Source organism: Passer montanus, unplaced genomic scaffold (genome assembly GCF_014805655.1).
Source record: "Passer montanus isolate IOZ18808 unplaced genomic scaffold, ASM1480565v1 scaffold191, whole genome shotgun sequence".
NCBI classification, from domain to species: Eukaryota; Metazoa; Chordata; class Aves; order Passeriformes; family Passeridae; genus Passer; species Passer montanus.
The window spans coordinates 283,401-297,242 of record NW_024366492.1 but is presented as its reverse complement, the minus strand read 5'-3'; the positions used below and the strand labels follow the sequence as shown (position 1 = coordinate 297,242).

At 34.6% G+C, this 13,842-nt stretch overlaps 1 protein-coding gene across 1 annotated transcript in view; it reads right to left on the bottom strand.

Moving 5' to 3' along the window:
• The window catches only part of TTC29 (tetratricopeptide repeat domain 29), a 98,980-nt gene that overhangs the window by 61,734 nt on the left and 23,404 nt on the right, over nucleotides 1-13,842 (bottom strand). The window contains exons 4-5 of the mRNA XM_039706399.1: nucleotides 8,176-8,388; nucleotides 5,480-5,565 (exon numbers count right to left, since the gene is read on the bottom strand). Coding sequence (XP_039562333.1) covers nucleotides 5,480-5,565; nucleotides 8,176-8,388 — 299 coding nt within the window. The remainder of the gene's footprint in view (nucleotides 1-5,479; nucleotides 5,566-8,175; nucleotides 8,389-13,842) is intronic.

Sequence of the window (13,842 nt, the reverse complement as noted above, 5' to 3'; positions counted from 1 at the left end):
ATATATAAAGTTTCAGAAGTAGAAACAAACAAAATGAAACAATGTCATACTGGCATAGCTCTATTTAAAATTGAGGTTTTAAACTTTTTGTCACCAACTTGTATTCAGATTCTTGAGAACACCACTGGTCAGATAATTCTAACATTCTGAGAAAGTGCTATAGACTTATCTAATGAATTGACCTCTCTAACTTTCAACTCACTGCAGTATTGTTACTCTTTTGGGGTGTATGAATGAATAAATTGAAAACTGTTATGGATGAGATGGAAATTCAGCCATTCATGGTATTTTGGTAGCTGTTCTTATGGGACATGAGACTCCTGAAGAGTCGGTCAATATCAACAAGTTACTAGAACATTCATTGTTACTGTGAGAAAACATGGAATTGTGATTTTTCTTATCATCAGGTAATAGATTTTTAATGTATTTAATATTTTTTCTTTCTTCTTCTCTATAATTTTTGTATAACTAGACTACTGTAATTGTGCAGCAGGACTGCATTTACAAGTGTTTCCTTACAGAGGATGTTCTTGTGGCACATTTATCTGGACAAAAATCCACATAACTGAAGGGAGTTTTTGTGCTGCCATTAACCAAGCAAAATTCAATCTGAACCATAGGCTGAAAAGGAAAATGACACCATGTTTCAAGGCAAGTGTAGTAGACACCATAACACCAAGGTGCAAAACTGTGTGGTGTACAAAAAAGTATTGAAGGAAAGTAGCATTGCTGCTTCTCATAATTAGAACCCTTTTACCCACAGGTTTTCAAAAAAACTGGTTAAGATAGGAAAAATATATTATTTACCTTAAACTAACAAAAGAACTCCTTCCTTCACTAAGAGACTGTTAACTTTCTCGTCCAAATAAAAAGTTAGAATTGTCCTTCACTTTAAGAATTAAGTGCCAAATTAACAACAATGATTTAGTGAATGATGAGACATTCATCTCTTTCCTGAAGTTCTAGGTCTTCTTTAGTATTGTCAACACAAATTATTTTTAATTTCTTAATTCCCTCAGTATTTGAGTCAGTATATTTTGTCAGGACAAAGTTCCCTCCCAATATCAATCCTCTCACATAATTTTGTTTGCATTATCTTCACCAGTGTCTAGCAGCAGCGGGACCCTTCAGGAACATAAAATTTAACCCATTTCAAAATCGGGCCACTCCTTTCTCTGGACATAATCTATTAGTGTCAAGATCAATCAGAAGTGCCTACCTTCTACGAAGGCTCAAAGTTTTGGGGTTTTATTCCTCAGATAAGAAAACCACTAAATTCCTATATGAATACCATTTTTAATACAGTTTAAAAATCACTCCAATGACAGTGAAACCTCTAGGAATGATGAGACTTCTTCTTAAACTGGTATGCTAACATGTTTTTCCAAGCATGTGATACCATTTGCTAAGCTGAAAATGTTACTTCATTACTAATGGCTAAAGATCACTTAGAGATGAATAAAGGACAATATGACTGATTTAAAAGAAGGAAGTTTGAAATAATTTCCATTGAAAAGTATCTTTGGATGTGTATTGTGAGTCCGTATTTGAAAGGGACCTTTTTTAGGTAACAATAATGAAAGCTGAAACCCAAACTCAGAGGTCTATTCAGAACACCACTGACTTGAATTTCAGCCTTCTAACTTCACATGCTCATTCTTCTCAACAACCTTACTCAATGTTTGAAAGAAAAGAGAATATTATTCACTCTACCTTTTGGAGTTCTTTCACTTGCTAAGATCCTCCTTGACTTACCAAACCCATCCATCCATCCATCTGGGCATAATCCATATCATGAGATATAGCAGATGTAATCAGATAAAATAGACTGTTCATACCAAATTCAGAATATCGGCACCCCACTCATATTCTCCCCAGCTGCATGACAGGACACAAAATTCCCAGTTGTTTTGACACAGACTTTTTCAGAAATTAAGTTTGTGGCCATTAATCACCTCTGATTCCTGTAACAGGGTCATTTTGAATGGGAAGATATCTATGCAAATTAATAAATTTTCTTGATAATTTTATGCCTGTGGCTTGTGTGTTGTAATTCTGACAATTCATGCAGACAGCATTATGTCATAAATTACCACATTTATCTTGGCATGAATCTCAGTAATCATGAACATTGCCTCTATTATTTAAACGCGTAACATATCTGAAGCACAGAATTCAATATGCAAAAGAAAGGAACATTTAGAAAAAACCCTAGTACTTAAATGAAGAATGAGGACTGGATTTTTCCTAATGATTTGGGATGCAACTCTAATTGAAAGAGAAAAAAATCCATGATATCCTACACTTTGAAGAATTCTTGAAAGCCCAGTCTAAGAAAAAAAAAAATAATCCCACATCAAGCATTAGATTATAATACCTTATGCAAGATTTCTAATGACACAGAAATATTTCACTTAATATTCTGCTTGTATTATGAGTCTGAGGAAAAAACAAGTAAACAGTAACTTTTACTTTAAAATTAGCCCAGATGGAGAATTTTCCATGACAAAATCTATAATGTTTAAGATGAAATCTATATAATGTGAACGATTAATATTTTGTTGTAAAATCATTAGGCTTGATTATAAAATCAGAAACCAGATGATATGAAAAATATTATGAACATACCCCACTGTTATTGAACGTAATTATTTAAACTTGCACGCACTTATATTTTTACATCTGAGTAGCTCCAGTGAAATCAATCATATATATCAAATCAAATTAAACTTATTATACAGATTATGCACCAAATCATGTTAAACACCAAGTCCCTAGCAAATAAAAACCTTCTCTAACAAAACCAGCCCATTTGATACAAAGGGACTGCATTTTTTTATAGAATAGGCTGCAGCTTTATCATTTCAGTCTTTAATTACTGCATCAGATAATGACTATTTTGAACATATGCTTCTCTGCCCTGCTAGAAGACATGAATGAGAGAGAAACAAGTTCATATGCATGATCCTGCGTGTGCATGTTGGGGGAGGGAGACTAAAGAGCAAAAGGAACCAAGTGGCAACAATTGGAGGAAATGGTGCCTGTAACAGCTGCTCCTTTCAGATTCCCCTAGAAGGAGACTGCCTGAGGTGGACCACGGCACAAAGGGATAAAGAAGATGAAAACTGATGCAAAGCAGGGAAATAACTGCTGAGACCCCTGAGTCTACATCCGAATAGTCCCAAGCTGTGTGGCAAGACCTCTTTAGCATGCTACAGAAGCTGGTGATGAACTACATATTACCATGAGGCAAACTGGCTCCTAGCAGTATTGTCTGCATGTTATGTGTAATGATAACCAGTGGGCCCCTGGGAACAGGAGGCAATGATTTCATCTCCGTAAGCATCTGAGCTCCCCTTGGATACAGAGACCATTAAACTGAGAACAGAAGGGGAAATTTCAGGCAATGATTTCCAACTGGAGAATGAAGACAACTTCTGCTCAACAGTACTGTCAACCATGGATATTTTACTGCTGTCTATATTGATCACTGCAAAGGACAAAGGAGCTAAAACTGTACCCCTTTTTCTTAATTCCAGAGAACACAGTGCATTTTTTGAACAAAAGTACTTTAGAAGTTTTTCATGTAATATTATTGGCAATGCTATTATATTAGAAAATGCCACTGTATTATTACCACTGAAAAGTATTGGTATTTCCATTACCATTAAAATAACATTTTATACTTTTAACATAATGTATAACTTGTTTTTGTACTACAGAGACCTTACTGACCTTGCACATTGCTTTCCTTAACTGTCAGGTGTTTTTGTAGGACTGAAAACATTAGGTACTACCTATTGGTTACATATTTAAAATGAGTAGCAGTACATTAAAAAATTCAGGCTTTCAGAAGTTTCCTTAAAAAAAAATCTGCACGCAACAAAAAGAAATGCAACTTCCAAATGATTTCTGTAACTTTTTGACAAGAGACATGGGAGAGCAATGAAGAGAAGGGAATAGCTACAAAACGTAGTCAAAACTGATTCTGACGAAACAATGCCAGGACAACTAATATTTTTGACATTTTCAAGGGTAGTTTGATCCTTTGTATATTTTGGAGAGATTAAGATGCAGGCTTCTTCATTTAGCACATTTGTTTATCTTGATAGGCTTCAGAATTCACAAAGTATATTATGTGAAATAAAAAGTTAAATTAATTTTCTGAGAGTCTGAGAAAAGTTGCTCAGGTAAGAATGCCAGCAAGCTTGTCAGGCAAAAAACAATTGCAGGTAAACTGAAGTAGAAAATATTCTTGTCTAATCTATCACACTGACTTCTTGTAAAATATTCTCATTGCTGTTGCAAATATTAGATAGAATTTTATAAAATTATTTTGAGCTTTTTAGTTTTGAAGTATTTTTACATTCAGCTGCAGGTTTAACTGCAATTCACTGAGAACAGGCTCCTCCTTTCCAGCCTTCAACTTATTTATGCAGAAGATAGGACTTTCAGCATTGAAGAATAATGCATAAAGGTGGTCAATAACTTCTAAAAAAATCATAACAGAAATGAAATCAGACAGAAATCTAGAAGACGTCCTACACTGTAAGAGCCAAGCAAGTAATATTGATATACATGGTGAATTTATTCGCGGATTTCTATTGGTCTACTTCTGAGAAAAACAAACAAAACCAAAAACCATCATAACAAATACCCACAATTAATGACCTCTATAAAACAAGTTCGTTAATAGGATACTGAGTCATTCTGCAGTCACAACAACAAACAGAAAGAGAAATTATTCACATGATTAATTGCAATAATTATGAACAAAAGATTCAAATTTATTTTCCACATTCCTAAGAGGATCATGGAGGACTGTGACTGATGACTGGCACAGAAGAATCAAGTTTCTGCTTACTTTTCCTCTCATCCCGACCTATGAGGAAGCAAGGAAACCCTCCTCCTAGACTAGAATTCCACATGCAAAGCTCTCACTGTCTAAGAATTATTAAGGCTCAAGGGAAACATCAGAAGAGGAGTTTGAACTCAAGTATCCACAGCAGGAATTGCATCAGCATTACAGCTTTTCAAGAGCAATTAATATTTCTTCTAAATTACTGATGTTCTAACAATCTCAGTGTGTGAACTGATATATTTTTCATTGTTTCTCACAAATACACTGTACCAAACTAATTTGTAAAACTGGTGTTTTAAAAACCCAACAAAATAGAGACTATTTGATATTCACATATATACAAGAAGCAGAAGACATATAACCTGAACTGTCAATTTATGTTCAATTTCTACAGATCCAAGCATGAAAACCTGGACTCAATCAGGTTTTTGAGGTAAATCTGGAATTTACTGGAACCACAAATTCTTGAGCCACGTGGGTCCCCGCCTACAGAACTAGATAAAGTTATGAAAGGTCCATAAGCCAAGTCTCTCCAAGTTTTTTCCACTCTGCAAATACCAAACATGCTAAGGAGGGAGAGGAAGACATTGAGAAAGCTAAAGCAAAGAATAAACTTACTGCTAATGCTGTCTCATGTTCTCCAGAAAGATGATATGCTAGACTTAAGCAATAGGCTGCTTCTCCATGCATCTTTATATCACCTCCTAAGGGAAGGGTAAAAGGCAGAGTTACCAGCATGATCTGCACAAAATGACATTGGTGCAGACAGCTCTTGCAGGTTCTTAAACAAGACACAGGTGTTAAAATACTGTGGTAAATTTTTCCCTTTCCTTATCTCCAACATGTATCTCTTTCTGAAAACATACAGTAGCAATTAAAAATAAAGGCTATGGAGTTCACCAAGGAAGTTCAGCAAAGTCAGAGAAAATATGTTCCAGTAATAAAGTACAATCAAATTAACAAGTGTAAGGTTCTCTGTCATTAATTGTTTAATCATGGTCCTAGTGTCTTCACATTAGAAAATTATACTAGTGTCTCTATATATACTCAATATAAAAGTGGGTACAAATAGGTAATAAACCTTAATATATAAACACAAAATGTATCTCAACCCACATATTTTGCTAATGTGAATTGTGGTGAAACACCAAGAGAGAACTACCAGTTGACCGCTCTCATCTTTCTTACTCTCCTGTTTGTTTTACCAGATTAAAAAAAAAAAAAGAAAAAAAAAGTTAACTTATACTTGCAAGCAGTACTTATAGAAAATCCTGGACAGGCTCTTGCTAAGGTGCATCCCACCTTTCCATGCCAGGCTTTATTTCACTGATACCAGTCTAACAAACACTGCTTGCTGGTTCTTTCGCATGGCTCATTCAAGAGAAAATCATCTATTTGATACCAAAATAAATATAAACTAATTATGTAGTTCTTAAAGTATCACACTATATCCAAAAATTTAGCTCCAGAACATGAGTAACCATAAAAGAACCCTGTTGATGAAATGATATTAAAAATAGACAAAATCCAGCTTCTTTGTTGCTCAATATCCATCTGCTCCAACACAATAAATAGCGAAAAATCAACATGAAGAATAAATGCATATCAAAGTATTTTGTAAAATGCATAAATAAATACAGTTACAATGAAAAAGGAGATTGTCTGCTTACAGTTGTAGCCTTTTCTGTCCAAACACACAGAAGCCTACACCTACTTCTGAAACTCTCTGAATGATAATAATTACTGAGGCCACAGCAGTGCTCTATCTATAGCACTTCATATGTTACTTACAATGATTAAAAGTACGTAACTCAAAGACCTGATGGTCTTTTCCAATATTCAACATCCCTTAAAAGGCATAATAAGACATAAGGATACAGAAATACAATTTTACAGAAGAATAGCAGTTAAAAGTTGCTAGGGACATGAAGAACTTTCTTCCTCGCTTAAGAGGATTTGACAGTCCAAAGCAGGTAATACCTAATCCTAATTCCTAAAGTGCATAAACACAGATGATGGTCCAGAATGACAGAATGGGCATTGCAGATAACATCCAGTAGCCAGTATGGCTCTGGAATGAGGACTAGAGAACTCCTCAGAAAGAAATTCCTAATGCTTAAAGAGAACAGCTCATATATTGTTATTGCGCATAGTGGTATGTGCTACATGCCTCAGGAAGCTGTGGAAGTGATTGGTTTGAAATTTGAAAAAAGGGAACCAGAACACCTGCCTGGTCAAAATAAGTTTTGGAAAGACGTAAGATCCATTTTGACAACCACCTAATATCCAGCAGTTTTCACTAGCATTAAGAAGACATTCATATGTAATTTCATAGCAGTTCTTCTAGTTACTGTACCTAATATTAAGAGGAGTGTAACTGTAGCAGTAATTTAAGCATATATTACAGATTATAGCTGTAGAAAACACTACAAGGTTGTATTATGACCTATACAGTCACAAAGTTATTTGTTGCAGAACTTATTTTTAAATTTGGAAAGTATTTTCATTTTTTGCCATTTTTGACAGTTTATCTATTCCAACTATTAGTCAAAGACTAGGTCACAGATTATATATTTGGCATACATTATTAAATTAGAAAACCCTAATTTATCTTATAAATATCAAATTAATATGTATTTAAACAAAAAGTTTCTTCATTGAGAGGGTGTTTGAACAGTGGTAAGTCTTTCCAGAGTGGTTATAGAGGCTCTACCTGTGGAAATACTAAAACCTGACTGGATGTAGTCCTAAGCAGCCTGCTCAGGACCACCATATGATTTCCAGAGGTTTCTCTTCCTACCTCTGTTTTTCTGCGATTCTGTAATTTTTTACTTTAGGTTTAAAAGTAAGTATGTACATTAAGGTAGAAAATTTTGTTTGCTTATTATAAAAACCTTTTTTTTCCCCAAGTATAAATTAACTATGTAGAGTGAAAAGGTAACTTTTCCAGCAGATAATATCAGTCAAAAAATGCCAAATCAACAGTGACTAGCCAGTTAAAATCAGTGACCTCAGCTTCCATCAGTGACTTTACTTTCTGATTATGGGTTCAGTGTTTTATATTATTGTTTCCACAAGCTTGTCAGGATTTTTTTTTTGGAGATAAAGCTTTGAGGAACCTAAAAGTATCTTTGTAGTTAGCAAGAAGGCATTTCTGCTTCAGTGAGATCTGCAAGAGTACTGATAGCATTTGTCGTTGAGTTTCATAGGAAATAATCACCCATTCTAACCCATGACAATTTCTACTTTACTCTTGGGAAAATCATGGCCTGCACATTGAATGAAGGAATGGGAAAGCATTGTTTTCCACCTACCTTCTTTTGCCATCTTTAAAGCTTTTATTAGCATTTTGATGGCCTCTTGGTGTTGTTTATTTTCCAGCATTTTGTCTGCTAGCAACGTATAAATTCTCCAGAGATGCTGACATGCCAGTGAAGTGTAAGTGCGGCCTGTCTCATCCGTCCATGATGTGCCCTCTGTTAGCTCATAAAATGTTTCAAAATACTCCGCAGCTTTCGTGACATGACCTGAAAAACATCATGCATAATTAAAATCAGTGCAATCATCAAAAATTGTTAAAGTTTGTAGTCTATAATAATTTTATCATTATAAGTAAGTTGCAGCCAAACATTCCACAGATTTTTCATGACTCTTCAATACATAACCCACAGATCACTGGAAAATACGATCAAATTTCACAGTACCCAGTAACGCTCTAATTTAAATTTATCACATTCTTAATTAGCTTTCCTTTGTAAATTCCACATGTTGAAGGGATGTGATTCCATGGATGCAATGTCAGGATCTTCTAGAAAATAAATTTATTCTAGATTCATAAAGCCTTTGTGGTTCTCATACATCAAATTTGCACCTATGCATAAATAATCACAACTGAAACCATACCTCAAGTTTCTTTTTCCACAATGAAAACCTGTGGGGAAAGATTTGAAGTGTGGGGGATAAAGGTATCAGAACTGTGGGAAAAAAAATAAAAACCTTCATTTAAACAAATTAATCAATGAAAAAAAGAATTTATCATTCAAAGTAATTTATTCAACAGTTATTGCAAGGCCAACTCTGGTGAGTTTATCTAGTAGATTTTACTGCAAGAGCATTAACCATTGATACATTAATTATTGAGCCTGAAGTAATATACTCCAAGGTCTTCAAATGTAAGTTACTCAAACATTTTTAAGGCAAAGTTTGAAAATAGAATTCAATTTATTTTCACATCCAAGTAGTTTTTCCTCTACCTTCAGCTGGATTTACCTCTGTGCATAAAATTCTGTCTAGGAGATTTCCATACCTGCTGGACAATGAAAATTCAAAGTTCTTGGAGAGAACAAAAAAGCTTTTTCTCATACATAATGGGTATTTCTGGGAAGCATGTAAGATAAGACTATTTACAGTAAAAATAATTCTAAAGCAAGCATTTCGGTCATAATATCTTATTTAGCAAAGACTATTCTGTAGCAGGGACAACTGTGAATGTGACCCTGCCTTCATAACTTTGTGTGTGACTGAGGAATCTCGTCCCATAGATCATCAATATATCAACTGTATTTCTATTAACAGCTGAAAAAACCCATCAAATAGGTTCATTTATATGTTTGTAGCTTGCACCTCTTCTGAGATGCGATTTACAAGGAACTATTGTTGTTTTGCTGTCTTCTTTACAGTCCTGAATTCAAACTGCAAAAAGAAACCAGGAAGGAGAAAAGTTGTTTCCCAGTCATAGGAAAGGAAAGGAGAAAAGCTTGGATAAGAATCTTCTTTAAGCATTCCTTGAGAAAATGAGGTTATCTCCCCAGGCCTCCAGCCAACCTAGAGGCAGCAGAACAGCTATGACAGATTTCTCTTATTAACTCAATTTAGATTTGTCTTTTGCATAGGTTACCCCTTTATAACCATGCTTTCAACTTTGCAATATAAAACATAACTCATCTTTATTAGAATTAAATTTATTTTCATATTAAGTTTCTCTGATGATTAAAACGAGTTCAGCTAAAACTGACAAGCAGAAACTCCTCTTTCAAAAATGCAATGAATTAAATGAGTGTCATAGACAAATAATTTTATGGTTCTACAGCCTAAAATTCACGTAAGAATCCCACAGGAGACAACAGGTGCTGAAGAGTGCAGTGCCAGGTGAAAGGGGAATCAGCAGACTTTATTCAGTTCCATCCTACCTAGGGACAGGTATTGGAGAGATGGCCCAAAACACTGGGAAAACAGGAAAAATTCTACACATTTATTCCAAAATATCACGCGCTTAACATCAGACTGCAGAAATAGACAGGCAAAGGGAAATTATCACAACCAGCTATTAACAGACGCCCTGACAGTAGATGTAACAGAAAATAGACATGTAGATTTGCTAAAGCCAGATGAAAACCCTTGTCCATTCTCAAGAGGCTTCCAATTTGAGTTTTTGTCTATCCAGTTCAGCTAACTTCTTAGGGCACAGTCAATACTGAAGTCAACAGAATTCCAGCTATCCAAGTTGCTAAAGACAGATTTAAGATATCAAAGAAGCTCATGTTTGGTTTGTGACAAATGACTGAAAGTTGAGTTAAAATGTAATGTTAATAGACAGAGCCAGCATTTTGTTCACTTGGTTTCTCATAAGCACATATACTCTTCCTTGGAATTCTCCCTGAAGTTCATTAATAAAGGGATTGTTCTTCTGAAAGGGTATTATCATACATTTGAGCCATGGGGATAAACCACATGTGTAATGGATTCTTTACTAGAATTTGATTCATGTGTTACTCAAAAACTTTCAGTAAGAATGGGAAGCAGCAAACAAATAAGTGGTATTACCATGAAGCTGAACAGTATCTGAGTTTCTCTGGACACTGTAACATGATAACTTAACAGGACACATTGTTTAGGTAAAAAAAACTTGCAATCTTAAGGACTATTGTTCTGGTTGTGAGAACTATCAGGTGTGGTGATTCTTACCCAAGTCTCCTTTTTGCAGTATCCCCTTGAGAAAAGTTGAGGAAGTTTTTATCAGACTAAATATGGAACTCATACATTCCATACCCCCATAGTTCTCAGGAGCTGACCTAACCCTAAGAGCTGTGACCCCACACTCCTTATGCCAAATCTCAGTGAAACCTCTTTGGAAACAATCCATCTACATCAAGCTTCAAAATGATAAAGTAATATGATTCGTTGGATAATATTCAAATGGATCTATATTACATCTGGCTTCACTGAATTACCAAGAAAGATTACGCAGTAAAATGTAAAACAATCTGTTCACAGAAATACTAAAAAGAAAGTGATGCACAGAAAGCCAAAATACCTCATTTCCTAAACAAGGAAGAGATGGAATTCCTGACATGAAAGCCCTTACATGGCTAGGAATTTGCTTACTGAAGACTCATTCAAATAAAAAGAGCTATTTAGAGATTTTTCAAATTCGTGGAAGGTAAAACATTTAAGACTTTGGAACTTATTCTTCCATGAAAATAAACTGAAATCTTTTGTTGCCACTGGCAAATGACACATCAGCTTATTTATTTAATCCATAATGCTTCTGTGAAACTCAAATGTTGTGGGAAAATCATATTTTCAGGGGACTGGTGAGTTTACTCCCTGTCATGAGTCAGTTCAGCTAGAACTGATCAGGCCAGTGAATTCTAATTTTTAAACACTGAACTGCTGCAAGTGTTGACTACAGACACACAGAGAAAGCCATCCGAAAATCTTGAAAAAACATTAAAACAAAGAAATTAGCCAATTGCAGAACATTTCTGAGAATAAAAGCATTATTATCTCACTTAGGCAGCGAAAAGGCAGAGTTTTAAATTACTTATATTATGAACTGAAAAAAAACCAAAGACCAAAAAAAGAAAAATGAGAAGAAAAAACAATGGAGTAAGAAAATCACTTGGAACAGCTTGCAGAAATGTATTTTCATAGGTCTAGGAATTCAAAGAGAAAATCAAGAAGGTGTTTCTAGGAAATCCATGTTTGAAAAATCTATTTGCAGAATGTTACACAAAGCAGTAAAGCTATTTTCAGTTGGCAACATTAATAGGAATTGTATCTTTATTTTCACACTGCCATGCAGAATTTATCTCAGTGGATACCAAAAGGCCTTGTAGAATCTCTGATGTCTCTCTTCTCTTCTTATAAAAGGAATCAAAAACCAGAATGGTAACTCTTACAACATATGTACTACCACTACCAAAATTTTACACTTTAATAATTTTTTATAGTTTAATATAACTCAGGGCATAACAAAGGAAGTCCCATCAGCAACAGCTTAATCTTAAGTATGGGAGGCTAACATTGTCACAATATAATTTTGGGAGTAAAAAATCAGTTTTAAATAGTTAATATATTATTATAAGAAATTCTGACAGATTTGTGCTACTGTTTTCACTGAATTGATTCAAATTAAAAAATTAAATCTATTCATTCAAGCAAAATAATTCAATGCAATTTTGTAAATATATAAATGTTTTTAGGTCATCTAAAAGTTAATTTATAATTCTCCTTCTTAAAACCCAATTCAAAAATACAGATTTTTCATATCGAAATAGATACCAACCAAAAGGGGTATATATGGAGACTACTATTTTGCCTTTTTTTTAAGTAGAAAGATTGACTAGATATTAACACAAATGGGTTTAAATGTGAAGCTGCCATAAAAGCAGGCACATAAATGTAATTCTCCCAGCCGCTATTTTGATGCACATTTTTGATTCCATGAATATTTTATGAAATGGCCCAAACTAAAGCCATATAACATTCCTGCATTACTGATGCTTGCGCCCGTAAGCTACAAACATTAGAGGCATGATTGAGTGCATTAAAATGAACTCATTCAGCAGTGCATTGATTACTTGAAGGAGGAAAAAAAAAGTTACTCCCACTTAAGAAAACAGCACACAAACCTGAAGTTTTCAATACTGAAATTAGAGACTCAAATTTGAATAATGTGGTATTTAACAAATAAAGGCAGTGCAAAAATATCTAGAATTCTATACATACATTCCTGACTTTAATTAGGCGCGATGTTAATTAGGTCCACAGATTGCTTCCAGTAGTGTACAGGTAATTTAAAATGTCACAATCTGCAAAATGCAGTGACTGACCTGCTCTAGCTCCATGCCTCAGCAATACTGAGAGCACCTAATGATTTCCTTTTCTATCAGCTCACGTATTTGCCAATGAAAATAATGCCACAGAAACAACTGCACAAGAAAAGTGACAGGTCTGTTAGGTAACCTGCCCCAGCAGCACCACCAGAAGCAGGAAGCATGTTTAATTCTAAATTGCAAACAGTTGTTGAGGGCTCCAGAAAATATTCCACTGTAGATTAAAACAACTTAAAGGTAAAATAAACTTTGAGTATATTGTAGTATATTTTAATCTAGAGCATCTTCTGCCATCAGTTATTTCACTATACAATGAGAACGCAAAATCTGGTTGAAGCATCAGTTATTGGCAAGGAAAACCAAAAATGCTATTGTCTTTCAAAAGATAAATGCATACATTTCAGTCTAACTGCTTGAACTACTTGTATTAAGCTCAGTTTCTATGTTCAATTATGACAGCACTACTCATGCTGAAGTACTTAAGTCTGCCACAGAGATTGTTATAAAAGTGTTTAACAGAGGTGGGTTCACAAGAAACATAAAACAAGACTCTCATTTAGCAAACACCTCTCATTCACTTGAACCACCTTGGACTCCTGAGGTAAAATGAACATTAAGACAAAATTTTGTGGTTTCATAACTCTCCAAATCCTTTTTAAACAGAACCAGTCATCAGCCAACAATCAAAGTGAGCATTTTTAAGATAATGAGTAAAACCTTATATGAATTTACTTTAGAGAAGCTGATTTTGTTTTTTCCCAGAAAGATTCCACCATAGCAAATGACATAGGCAATTCATAAGAATATTGCAATGAACATGCTGGCTCATTAGGGCATGTTCTGCCCATTCCTCCAGTTTGACAA